The 14,250-nt window shown below is 27.6% G+C and overlaps 4 protein-coding genes across 4 annotated transcripts; all 4 read left to right on the top strand.

Moving 5' to 3' along the window:
• The first annotated feature begins 8,119 nt into the window (after positions 1-8,119).
• Positions 8,120-9,463, top strand: ASPZODRAFT_136902 (hypothetical protein). The gene has a single exon (XM_022724163.1). The coding sequence runs from the start codon at positions 8,206-8,208 to the stop codon at positions 9,346-9,348; it is 1,143 nt and encodes a 380-aa protein (XP_022577530.1). The 5' UTR covers positions 8,120-8,205; the 3' UTR covers positions 9,349-9,463.
• Positions 9,464-10,273: 810 nt separating this feature from the next.
• Positions 10,274-10,636, top strand: ASPZODRAFT_136901 (hypothetical protein). Its single transcript, XM_022724162.1, has one exon. The coding sequence runs from the start codon at positions 10,283-10,285 to the stop codon at positions 10,559-10,561; it is 279 nt and encodes a 92-aa protein (XP_022577529.1). The 5' UTR covers positions 10,274-10,282; the 3' UTR covers positions 10,562-10,636.
• Positions 10,637-11,052: 416 nt separating this feature from the next.
• Positions 11,053-12,620, top strand: ASPZODRAFT_104407 (hypothetical protein; the record flags this gene model as incomplete). Its single annotated transcript, XM_022720859.1, has 3 exons — positions 11,053-11,277; positions 11,345-11,932; positions 11,990-12,620. Exons 2-3 carry the CDS (start codon positions 11,406-11,408, stop codon positions 12,618-12,620), a joined length of 1,158 nt encoding a protein of 385 aa, XP_022577528.1. The 5' UTR covers positions 11,053-11,277; positions 11,345-11,405.
• A 1,135-nt stretch (positions 12,621-13,755) lies between these two features.
• Positions 13,756-14,120, top strand: ASPZODRAFT_154984 (hypothetical protein; the record flags this gene model as incomplete). The annotated part of the gene is made up of 3 exons (XM_022726159.1): positions 13,756-13,758; positions 13,829-13,958; positions 14,014-14,120. 3 exons carry the CDS (start codon positions 13,756-13,758, stop codon positions 14,118-14,120), a joined length of 240 nt encoding a protein of 79 aa, XP_022577527.1.
• Between the last annotated feature and the right edge of the window lie 130 nt (positions 14,121-14,250).

Below are 14,250 nucleotides of genomic sequence, written 5' to 3'. Positions count from 1 at the left end.
TATTATACTTTATAAAGCTAATATCTCTTAATCTTTTAATCTTATTAAATAATAAAATCTAGATTTTATAAATATACTTATTATCTTTATTATAGCTAATAAGATAACTATATTTAGCTTATAGGCCTATTTTCTCTACTTATATATAATTCTTCTTTAAGATATACTTATATACTAGATATCTTTAATATTTAATATAAGTTATTAAGATAATAAAGTTTATTATACTAAGTTCCTCTTTATATATCTATAATAAGGATTTATTATAACCTTTATAAACTAGGTGTTTAATAATATATATTATAGACTTTATAATATATAGTTATAATTCTTTAGATAATTTTATATTAATAATTATTACTTATATTATTTAATTAAAATAACTAGCTTATTACTTTAGTATACTATTTAGCTTTAAGGATCTAGAAGATATAACTTTAAATATTATATAATCTTTTATTTATTTAATAAATTCTTTAAACTTTAGGCTACTATTTAGATATATCTTTATAAGATATAAGTCTTTAATATTTTTAAATATCTTAAAGACCTTAATTACTTTAATACTTACCTTATTCTTTATCTTAATAAGATAAATATTAGGGATTTAATACTTATTATTTATTATTATTAAATAGTAATTAAGGCTATTTAGGCCTATTAGCTTTATAGGCTATAAATCTATATAAATAAGCTTATTAATATATTATAAATATAAAGATATATTATATAATATCTTCTACTTTATCTCTACTCTAGAGTATATATTATAATTAAACTTTATATTCTTTAATATATTATTAAGTATATAAATTATAAAGTAAAGCTTTTAAATATTATAATAGCCTAAATAATAATATTTAATAAATATATTAATAACTTTAAAGCTATATTTTATTATTATTATTTATATAACTAATTATAATAATATCTCCTATATATAAATATAGCTAATAATAAAGTTATTAATATTATATTATATATATTTATTTCTTATATTTATTTATAATCTAATTATCTTCTTATTACCTAATAATTTAAAGATATTATATAATATATTAAAATTAAATTTATATTTAATTATAATATTATATAACTTATTATTAATATTTAGAATCTATATATTATATTTACTTTAGCTCTTAAAGGTTACTATTAAGCTATTTATTATCTTATATATAAGACTTATATTATTAATATATTTATAATAATTAAAGATAGTATTTTATTTAGAGTATATTATATAAGATAACTTTAAGTTAACTATTTATTAGTATATAATAAATATATCTATAATATTATAGTTAATTAAAAAGATTTATTTACTTAATAATACTTTAGCTATATAAATAAGGCCACTAATAATAAATTTATTATTATTATTATTATCCTTAGGATTCTTCTTATTAATATTATTAATAAGTTTCTAGACTATCTTAATATACTTAATATTATTATTTTTCTTTAATATTAATAACTTATAGTACTATACTATTATCTTTAAGAACTATTCTATAGGCTATATATTAATAACTAGATAATAATAACTTATAATATTATAATTTTTATTATTATAAAATATATACTTATTATTTATATTTTATCTTTAGTTATTAAGCTATTTAATAATTTAATTATATAATTTTATATTCTTTAGTAGCTTATTTTTATAAATTATATTATTATTATTATTATTTAATCTTAAGTACTTAATAGCTTTTATAATAAATATTTAATTACTCTTTAATTTACTAACCTTATCTTTAACTTTATTATAATATTATAAGAAATTCTTTTTAATTATATTATTTATATTTAAATATTTATTAATAATATCTTTAATTTTATTCATCTAAATAGGGAGTTTATTCTTTACTTTATCTATAAGAATAATAATTATAGTATAGAGTCTTATATAGGTTCTAATATAAAGATTAATAATATTATAACTCTTAATAAGATCTTAAATAAATTCTTTAATTATTAAATAATTTAAATAATATATTTTACTTAATCTCTTAAAGTTATAAAAGGCCTAATAAATACTTATTTCTTTAATACTTATTAAGATAGTATAATAGAAATTATTTATATATATTTATAATAATATAGATATCTTAATCTTATTTTAAATATTCTTATTAATTAATAGTGTTAGCTAGAGTTTTATATATTATAATATATAATTTTATTTATTAAATTTATAAGAATTCTCTACTAGTCTAGATATATCTTTATAAATAATATTCTTTAAATTATTAACTTTAAAAACTTATTAGATATAGTCTTTTTAATATTTAATATTCTCTTTATCCTATAGCTTCTTAATAATATCTAGAATAAGCTAACTATCTATAATTTTAGTTATTTAATTAATATCTTTAATTATTAATATAGCTGCTACTTATTAGGTAAACCTTTAATTAGTTTTATCTTTATTATATAGGCCTATTAATATTTAATTTATTAATTAAGTAGGTATAGATTTTTTAAATTTAATTATTATTAGTCTTTTAAATATATTTAGCCCTAGGGAAACTATTTATATTATTTATATTACTTATATCACTTATTATTTTATAGATATTAATATTATTTAGATAGAATCTTAAATATATAAGAATTTATTAAATATAGTATACTCTATCTTTTTAAATAATATACTATTATATTAGCCTAGTAGGCCTAAAAAAGGAAAGAGATAGCTAATAGTTATTATTACTACTATAACTTAGATATAAAGCAGGTGGTTATATAGTGTGGCCACACTAAATAAGGCGACGCTAAGCCTAATCAGGCACGCACCTCTAACAATATATTTATAATAATTAAAGATAATATTTTATTTAAAGTATATTATATAAGATAACCTAGAGTTAACTATTTATAAATATATTATAAGTATATCTATAGTATTATAATTAATTAAAGAGATCTATTTATTTAATAATACTCTAGCTATATAGACTAGGCTATTAATAGTAAATTTATTATCTTTATTATTATTTCTATTATTATTATTATTATCCTTAAGACTCTCTTTATTAATATTATTAATAATGTTTTAAGTTATCTTAATATATTTAATAATAATATTTTTCTTTTATATTAATAGCTTATAATAATATATTATTATCTTTAAAGACTACCTTATAGGCTATATATTAATAATTAAATAATAAGAATATATAATATTCTAATTATTATTATTATAACACATATACTTTTTCATATTTTATATTCAATTATAAAGTTCTTTTATTATTTAATTATATAGCTTTATATTCTTTAATAACTTATTTTTATAGATTATACTATTATTATTATTATTAAACTTGAAGTATTTAATAGCTTTTATAAAAAGTACTTAATTACTCTTTATTTTATTAATCTTATTCTTAACTTTATTATAATATTTATAAAAAGTCCTTTTTAACATTATTTATATTTAAATATTTATTAATGATATTTTTAATTTTATTAATCTAGATAATAAATTTATATTTAACTTTATTCATAAGGCTTTATATAGGTTTTAATATAAAAATTAATAATATTATAGCTCCTAATAAGATCTTAAATAACCTCTTTAATTATTAAATAATAAATATTTATTTCCTTAATATTTACTAAGATAATATAATAAAAACTATCTATATATATTTATAATAATATAAATATCTTAATCTTATTCTAGATATTCTTATTAATTAATAGTATTGACTAGAGTTTTATATATTATAACATATGTTGGAGGTGTCTGCCTAGTTAGGCTTAGCGCCATCCTGCTTGCCTTTTCTCTCTCGCCTGCGCGCATCCTAGATAGCATCCATCCATCCATCATCATTCCGCTGAGCTCATCCCGGGGCATCGCCCCAACATTTTATTATTTATTCTAGAAATAAAAGAAATTTTATAATTTTCTTTCTAATTATATATATTTAATCATAAAGATAAAAGGTCATAAAGATAATCTCTAAAATAAACTTTATTATAAATAAGCTATTATATATAAAAACTTATTATCCTTAGAATTAATAAAGATAGATTCTTTAAGAAGTTTATTAAATACTATTTTAGAATAATTAATGAATTAAAGATTATAAATAATAATATAAACTATATTAAAGATAAATAAAAAAAATATATTTATTAATTTAAGTTAATAATAAAATATTAACTTTAATTATTAAGTATATTATTAATTTAATAATGAGAAAATAAAATGGAAAAATTTTTATTTTATATATAACTTAATAAATTATAAGATTAAGACTTATTTTAAATAAAAGATTATTAAAATAAAGCTTATTTAAAAATAAAGAAGCTAAAAGACTAAAAAATAATTTATAAAGCTAATAGAAGATTTAGCTTAAAAAAGTCTTCTTCTTAAATAAAATAAAGATTAATATAAGAGAATTAGACTAATTTAAATTAATTTAAGAATAACTCTTTATTATAATTAGTTAATTATTATATTAGTAGATATAGTAATAAAAAAAGTATTCTTATTAATATATAAAAAATAAAGAATATAGCTTAATTCTTTAATAACCTCTTATACCCCTTATTTAAACTAATATATATTAGAGGATTTAATAGTTAATCTAGGACCTAATTATCTATATTATTATTTTATATTTATAAATAAACAGATATTAATTTCTAAATAAATTAATACTTATTCTTAACTTAGGACACTATAATATTATTTTAAATAATATTACAATAAAAAAGAGGCTCCTTAAAATATAATAAACTGTCAGGCAACGGATGGCCTGGAGAAAGCGGAAGAGATGTGTAGATAGATGATGGTGGTGAAGCTATCTAGGATGCGCGCAGGCGAGAGAGAAAAGGCAAGCAGGATGGCGCTAGGCCTAACTAGGCAGACACCTCCAACATAAACTAATAATAATTAATATTACTATTATTAAGAATATTAGGTTTTTATTAATATATAAAGAAGAAGGATTTAGAGATTTTTATTATTAATCTAATAAAAATGAAATAAATTATTAAGGAAAAATAATAAGATTAATAAGTCTTCTAGGCTTAAAGAGTAATATTTATTATATTTATTAAAATAAAATAATTAAATAAAAAAATATCTTAATTTATCTTGCAAGAGTATTATAATTTCTTAAATATCTTTTTTTTTAAAAAAAGTTAAATAATTTATTATCTTATCAAAAAATATATAATTATAAGATCTAATTAAAACTTAATATATTTTTAGAGAAGACTTAAATAAAGGGATTAAAATAGAGCTTATAAAAATAGATATAATTATTTCTTAAGTTTTATAATTTTTATTAAGATTTATTAAAAATTATAATTATATAATATAATTATTAATTCTTTTTTTAATTCTTTAAATACTTATTTATAATCCTTATTCTAGTTAAATAAGAGATCCTTCTTAATGAAGACTATTAATTAATAAAGATATTTATTTTAAGTTATTATAACCTAAAGCTTCTTATGAAAATTAAAATAAATATATTAAATGATATAATAGCTAAAGTACCTTTATAGAGATTTAAAGATAAACTTTAACATTTTATTATATTTTTTTAAAAGATAATATTATTTATTACTAGAATATAATTATAAGATCTATAATAAGAAATTATTTATAATTATTTAAGTTTTAAAAAAATAATAAGTAGCGCTAAAAAAGCTATGAAAAATAAATATTTTAATATATTCTTAAATTATTAACTTAAAATAATATTAAATATTATAATATTAAATAATAAGAATTTAAATAATTTAATAATTAATAGCTTAGTCTCTAATGATAAAATACTAAATAAATTATTAATATTAAATAAAAATAATAATAAAATAGTTTAAATAACTCTTTTAGATTAAGATATCTATATTTTTAATAAGCTACTTTAAAAGAATTCTATAATAATCTTTTTATAGATATAATATAAAAAGACTAAAATAAGAGAGATACTATAAATAATATAGAAGAGACTACTTTTATATTAAGATAAGTTAATAATTTTAAAGAAGAGTAACTTAAGGATATAATTATTAAATACAATTTATTAATAACTATTAATTCTTTATTTTTAATAAAATCAGATAAGAAAGCTTTTATAAAACTAATATTATTAACTTAATTAAAGAAATAATATATATTAATATATTAAAAATTATTTTATTTATTATTATTTAAAAATTCTTAAAGATTAGATATTAAGACTTCTTTAATCCTTATTTACTTTAAAATAATTATAATCATATATCTTAATAAATTATTAATCTTTTTTAAAAAATAATAACTTAAAGGATATTATTATCTTAATAATTATAAATAAATTAAATAAAAAGACTATTTTTATTTCTTACTTTAAAATAAATAAAATATAGAAATAAATAGAATAATTTATTAAATATATATATTAATATTATAGAGCCTCTAATTTATAATATTTAATAAAGGCTTATAAATTATTATTAAATGTTAATAAAAGGTTTATTATATTCTAGAGATAAAGTTTATTAATAATAATATTTATATATAAATAATTAATTAAATAAAGATTATTAACTGTTGGAGGTGTCTGCCTAGTTAGGCTTAGCGCCATCCTGCTTGCCTTTTCTCTCTCGCCCACGCGCATCCTAGATAGCTTCACCATCATCTATCTACATATATCTCTTCTGCTTTCTCCAGGCCATCCGTGCCTGACATAAGATTATTTAATTATTTAGATACCTTAAGTAGGCTATAGTAAATAAGGATACTATTCCTATTTTAATTTAGTATAGAAAAGAGGAGAGAGATATTAAATATATTTTATAATATATCTCTCTCTTCTCCCCTCTTTCCCCTCCTTATTTAAATATTATAGTATTAAAGCTACTAATTGATTATTTATTTATTTAGGGTCATTATACTCTTAAGTATTCTAAGTTTTAATAATTCTTATATAAAATTAAACTACTTTCCTTCACATATATATATTCAATTTTAAATTTTTTCATATTCTTATTATAGCATTTCTTGGTTCTTAAATATTCATTAACATTAAATCAAAATCAATATTCATTTAATTTAACTAATTATAAAATTAACCATAATTTCTTAAGGAGCTAGTAAGTAGTACAGTAAATTTAAATTTGTATTAATAATTTAGAAAATCTTTAATGAATTCCTAATAAAGATTTTAAATTATTATAAAGATATTATAAAGATTATAATGAAAAAAGATATAAAGAATCAATCAAGATTAAAATTCATAAAATTATAATATTTTTAGCTACTTCTTATATATAAACAACAAAGCTTCTCTAAGAAACTCAAAAATAACAGATTCTTTACTTAAAATAAATATAAAAAAGTATTTTTTAATTATAAGTACTTAAGTTATTAACATAAAAATATATTAATAATAAGACTAATAATAAAATATTTGAATAAGAACTATAATATCTATAAATAGGTTATATAGAAATTAAAGATAAATTACTTAATAATTCCTTTAAAATAAATAATTACAATTTTATTTATATTTAACCCTATCTTATTTCATATCACCCTTCATCATTATAACTTCTCTTTATTCTTTATATTTAGCTATAAGTTAAGATTATATCCATTTTTATAGTAATATATAGATCTTAGGAACTTAATATAATATAAATAATATAAAGATATACTAAATTGCTGCTGTGCATTAGGGATATATTAATGTTATTGGGTTTCTGACAAGTTAGATAGAGATTAAGATCCATAAAGTTCACTTTTTATTTATACTTTTCACTTCAAAAATATTTGAATCTTTTAGAATGATGTTTTTACCAGTAAACAATCCTTATCCAAAAATCAATAATCAACTATCCTGAAATATAGTTTAAATATTATCTTAAATTAATAAAAGATTATCAATGAATAATATACTATCAATAGGTTTGTATTTAGTAATAGATTTATTTCATCAAGTAGCACTTCCTTGAAAATACTACTATTACAGTATAATAATATAAACGTGGAAGAGAGAATGGTAGTAGCTATCTAGGATGGATGATGTGAGGCGTAGCTAAGGGGAGGAGCGGATACAGGAGCCCTCCTCTGATCACGCACTACTACCCCACTAAACTTATTAACTATTCAGTCCCTTAAGCTATTATTAAGTAATAGCAGCAGGCTACATAAAAACCCTTTAATAAGATTTAAATACTTTCCCTAATATGCAATCTCTTTTTAAACGGCCACCATGGGCAGTTCAGACACAAGAAGATGCGACACCTGATTTTTACCGGCGATCTCAACATACCTATACAGATATCATTGCTGCCAATAGGGATACACGAGTAAAAAACCCTAGGCATACTAACACAATTGAATCACAAGATAACAAAACGATAAAACGCTGCCGGGTCTCTAAAGAAAACTCGAGTTCACAATGTCACAGTCCACCCCTTTCCATCACATATGACACCCCTCAAAGGCAGGATATTTGCTTTAAGCCACAATGCCCTGTCTCAGAGCCACCTCAAATATCAACACTCTCTCTACCCCAATCAAAAGCATTAGGTACAGGCGATTCATTACCTTCTGCTCATATTCTTTCAAGTACAACTCCATCCAATGGTGATATTGTCCATGGAATCGCTACTCATAAAACAAAGAAGTTTTCTGAATCCGGCCACGATCTTTTTCTTGGTTCTAGCACTGACCAGAACTCATGCGCACCGAATCAATCAGGATTAAAACAGGAATTCGAACATGTACAGCAAGATGGCACTGTTCAAGTACTTGTAACCTCGGAAATTCCCGAGACAAAGCCATTGATCGTGCATCGCAAGATTTCGCAGAGCTTCCGAGAGGTTCGCCTCGCCTGGTGTAAACGCCAAAATCTCACAGGTCTTGAAAAATCCGTATTCCTCACTTGGAAAGGCAGGAGGATCTTCGATGTGACAACATCCAGAAGCTTGGGTATTAAAACCCCGGCTGCAGAAGATGTAATTGGCGATGCTGGCAATTTTCGTATCCATGTGGAAGCGGTTGCAGAAGATTCTATCCCATCTCAAGCCAACAGTGGGATAAGTGCTCCTAATATCAGTCCTACATCTAAATCTCACTGCCAGTCCAGTCAAACAAGCGATATCATCAGAATTACGTTGAAATGCCTAGACTCTGGACACTACAAAATAAAGGCCTCGAGCAAGGCAAGTATATCTCGGATTATTTCATCCTTTAGAGAAGCAAAACATCTTGCGCAGGATCAACAAGTACACCTCTTCTTCGACGGAGATCGCCTCGACCCTGGATCTCGTTTGGGTGACTATGACATCGCGGATCTTGACATGATAGATGTTTGCCTCAAGTAAATACTTCATTTCCTAGGATGTGGCAATCCTAGTCCATGCTGTCTCTAGTGCAAACTCTTTGTTCTTTCTGGGATACTTAATACCATATCTGCTACGATAATTACTTATATCATTGAGAATCCTTTCACCTAGCACTATAGTTAGCGTAGTAAATACGACGGCTTAGGGAGTTGACAAGCCGGCTTCTTTCGTGGTATTTTGCGCTTCCCTTGCTGTTTCCTGCCATTTCAGTCCCCACAGCCTTTCCATTTTATTTCGTTGTTCTGCCCCTGATCTCCGCCTATGTTTGCCAGTTGACCTCCATATTATTATTACAAGAGTAAGCAGGTTGTGAGTGGAAGTCCGTAGGTCCAAATCAGCTGCTAAGCAATTTAGACATCCACCTTAGAATATAATTAAGCAGCCCTGCAATAGCTAGCCTGCGAGGGGATAACCAGGGCCTTATATCTTTAATTGGCATACAAGTGATTCCCCTGTGACTAACATGGCCACGCTGGTCTTATGGTACACTAATTGGGCTTGGTCTATCTCATATGGGAGTAACTTGGAGTTTCCTACGTAGTACGAAGGATTCTATTCGGATAAAGTAATACCTCTACTGTATAAAGACTTTTTGGAATGGTTTGGTTGAGAGGCAGTAATTAAACTGAGTAACTACCTAATAACTAATGGAGCAGGCTTTTCGGTTCTTACTAATCTACTTCCCTTGTTCCTAGCTTGACCGGTGTCTGTCAGGGAACCGCACCGAATATTGGCTGCTTTTCCTCAGATATGAAACCCGTCCTTTTCATGATTTGATATTTTTGATCTGATCTGATAGTCTACCTCGGCTTTTTCCACCGCGTAGAGCGATTTGGGCCTCCTTTTCCTATAATTTCCGCCACTATCCCAAGTTATGGAAAACGGTACCGCATCTGACGGTAAAGACCCGTCTATGTTTCTCAGTGAGACAATTGGTTCCCAAATCACTGTTAAATTAAATTCTGGTGTTGTTTATAAGGGTTTGTTCTTCTATTTTTATAATTACTATTGGCGAACTAAAGCGCTGATTTCTCATACAGGTGAACTGCAGTCTGTTGATGGATACATGAATATCGCCCTAGAGAAAACTGAGGAGTATGTCAATGGAAAACTGAGGAGAAGCTATGGAGATGCATTTGTTAGAGGCAATAATGGTATGTCAGTACATCATTATTTATCTAACTATATCTAATATTCTAAATCTGCAGTTCTGTATATCTCATCATCCTAAGTGAGAAACTAAATGCTCACTTACCCTAATGATTCTATGTCTCTTTAATCTATGCATTCTCCAATTTAGGTGCTAAATGATGGTGTCTCTATGTTCAGCAGATCAAGCTCTTTTTCTTCTATCCAGTAGGTCATAGGTTCCATTTTCTTGGTTAATAATATCTAGATCAGATAGTGCAGGTGGTTCCCTTCTCTTTATATCCCCCATTTATATAATGTTGAATTCCTTTGAATATAATCGGTCACACAGAATTGAATAACATTTAATGCCCTTTTTAGGTACTGGTCATCCTTTATAGGCTATAGGTCATCATTCATAGATAAAGGAACTTATAACTAGTAAAAATAAAGTATTCTATAAAAATTTATAGATGACACTGATACTGGTAACTACTGGAGAATACACTAAGACACATATAGCTATTTCTAGCACCCTATACCTCAGGATTCCTCTTTGTCTTCTGCATTTCGCCACTTCTCTGCTGTCATTATTCAGAATTAACCAATTAACCGAACAGTGGACAGCTATTGGGTGAGGGGTTCCACCTCTATAAACCATGCATGCATCTACCCCTCTAAAGAGATGATACGGAGTAATACTTCCTTTTACGACACGAGGCTACAACTATATTAGTTATCAGCAGAGATAGATTTTTTCCCTTCTCTCTCTCTCATACGGTAAGTCTACAAACAGATAAATTGGTCAGACTGAATTGATGTATGGTGATCCCAACTAATTACTTAGCTTTCTCATCCATCGAAATCAAAAATATTTTTTTCAAAGATTTACAGTTATCGAATTCAGAATGAGCCTACAAGCTATTAAATACTCGAATGGGCAGCTCCATATCTTAGATCAACTGAAATTACCCTTTGTGGAGGAGTATATTCCAATCAGGACAGCCGAAGAAGGATGGCATGCAATCAAGGAGATGCAAGTGAGGGGCGCTCCAGCTATCGCTATAGTTGCTGCATTATCACTTGCATCTGAACTTTCGAAACTTCTCACAGATGATGCAATAACGACTAATGCTGTCGAGGTTCAAAATTTTATTGTGGGAAAGTTACACTATCTCATTACGAGCAGACCAACTGCTGTCAACCTAAGTGATGCCTGCCGGAAATTGGAAATTTCGGTATCAGGAGAAGCAAATCGACATAATGCAACCGGCCAAAGCGTGGCTCTGGTTTTTATTCGAACAGCGGAAAGTATGTTGGCGCAAGACCTAGAAGACAATAAAAGTATCGGAAACCACGGTGCCGAATGGATCATAAAACATGCGCTGTGGTCTGGAGAGTCACAAGCGACGGTTTTGACACATTGCAACACTGGGTAGGTCGCTAATCATAGTTTGCTGGAGACTTGCTAAGACAAACGTTGGAAAATTAGGTCCCTCGCAACATCTGGCTATGGGACAGCATTGGGCGTAATACGGTCGTTAGCGGAGAGTGACACTCTCCGCCACGTCTTCTGTACCGAAACAAGGCCCTACAACCAAGGTTCTCGTTTGACTGCGTTTGAGCTAGTTCATGACCATATTCCCGCCACCTTGATCACGGATTCGATGGCAGCAGCTCTACTTGCAAAGGAGGATTCGAAAATAAGCGCGATCGTGGTTGGCGCGGACAGGGTAGCTGCCAACGGAGACACAGCCAACAAAATTGGAACATACAGCCTAGCTGTCCTGGCCAAGTATCATCAAGTGAAATTTCTCGTTGCAGCCCCACGCACAACGATTGACCTCGAAACAAAATCAGGCAAGGATATCATAATTGAAGAACGCTCAGGCTCGGAAGTCACTATGGTCAGAGGCCCTTGTGCAAATAAAGGCGATATCAAAGAAACAAACGTCGAAACCATAAGGATTGCAGCAGATGGGATTAATGTCTGGAATCCTGCATTTGATGTCACACCTGCAACACTGATTGATGGTATCATCACTGAAGTTGGTGTTGTGGAGAAAAGCGACGACGGAACTTTTCACTTAGATTCTATATTCGAGAGCTCTTCTCCTGTTTGATCTGGCTGCGATGAACCTTGCTGTACATTCTCTTTTTTGATCCTTTCTTGCATATCCTCATCTCGAGTAGACTGCTCGAAGAATGACAACAACTCATTGATCTTGCCCTCTAGCCGATCAAGGTTTTTCTCCATTGCTAATGCCGTATTTTCCCCGCTTGATAATGGTGTTAGTTACGAATGTTGGCTGGTGATGTGGTCTTTCAAGTTGGCAATTACCTGGTGATGTCCTGGAGCGCCTGTGGCAAAGTATAGGTCAGTATAGGCCATTAAAGTCTATGTTAGATAACCAACGTGCCCTGGAATAAAAAAAAGTAAATGAACTTACTTTAGCGAATTCCAACCGAGACGGTATGTTTTCAGACATTTTGCTTGGATAGGAAAGCCAGGTACTACTCCGTAGATACCTGATGATGAGAACTTAGAAGGGAAGGTTGAAGTCTTTTCCGTCCCTTAGGTAAGGTATGTACGGACTACGGAGTGAGTACCTGCCTAACTAACTACATGAAGGCTACCGAAGATACATACCTAGGTAGTAGTTACATATTGGCATTCTCTCCAGCCTCGTCCCACCTGTAATTGAATACATGATTTTTATGTAACTCAAGCTATACTTCTAGTGTTATTGTAAATTCTGACTTTTATCTTTGCCACAATATATTTTCTTCAAAATATATCATTGGTTTAAACACTGCCGCGTTCAATGATATCATTGTCCTTATACAGACCATAAAGTCGACCTAGCAGCAGTAACATATTATTTTGTTGCAGAAGTCTTGCCCAATTTTTCGAAAGGAGCCCCAAAATCTTGATTTTCTTGGCTTTTGGAGGGAGATGGTTGGTTATGTATACTCCGTACACTCTATAACTATAGGGGCTCCGGATCTTTTTAACACCTGTCATTCTCGCGAACCGGCAATATAATTGATTAAACCTCAGCCTCGACCCAGCAAGGAAAGCTAATCATTTCAAAACCCCCATGTGCATAGAAAACAGCAGCTTCTAATATAACTAGTGGCTCTTGTACACTGATTGTCTCTTAATCATTACAACCTAAGCGCTATACCTCCCTGTGATAGCTCTAGAGTCAGCGGGCTGAACTACACACCCTTGATTGCTCGAACAACATCGCGAACATGGTATGTAACTAACGTAAACTGCGACACCGCCAATGTCCCCAGATCTACTTGCTTAGGATATGTCTTCTAGGCCCAGACACCGCAACAACGGAAGGCTAATGAGAAATATGCAAAACATGAGGCTGCGAAGCGTGGAAAAGGCCAGATCTCGATAAAGCAAAAGCAACACAGCAAATCTCCGGTCTCAACTGGCTGGCTGGGTATGTGATGCTATTTACTAATAACCACGTACTGTTAAACTAAGAACTTAATTAGTTATCCTTGCCTTCGTCGTGTGCGGCGGTCTTATCTTCGAGCTCTTGAGGATAGTCCCTGAATTATGGTCAGCTGTGGGATCAATGTTTGGCCGTTTGACTGCATAGTCTGTCCCTTTTTTTACCCCCGGACCTCTCTATCTATGTAAATTAAAGCTGCGGCATAAACACCGCAAACCTGTTAAGATAGTTAAGGGAACACTGAGGCTATTTCCCCCCACCTATCTATCTATTTCCA

The sequence above is a fragment of the Penicilliopsis zonata genome (genome assembly GCF_001890105.1).
Source record: "Penicilliopsis zonata CBS 506.65 unplaced genomic scaffold ASPZOscaffold_22, whole genome shotgun sequence".
NCBI classification, from domain to species: domain Eukaryota; kingdom Fungi; phylum Ascomycota; class Eurotiomycetes; order Eurotiales; family Aspergillaceae; genus Penicilliopsis; species Penicilliopsis zonata.
This window is presented reverse-complemented; position numbering and strand designations above follow the sequence as displayed.

What these genes read in the sequence shown, in the direction of transcription:
- ASPZODRAFT_136902 (XM_022724163.1), top strand. Translation starts at nt 8,206, where the DNA reads ATGCAATCTCTTTTTAAACGGCCACCATGGGCAGTTCAGACACAAGAA.
- ASPZODRAFT_136901 (XM_022724162.1), top strand. Translation starts at nt 10,283, where the DNA reads ATGTTTCTCAGTGAGACAATTGGTTCCCAAATCACTGTTAAATTAAAT.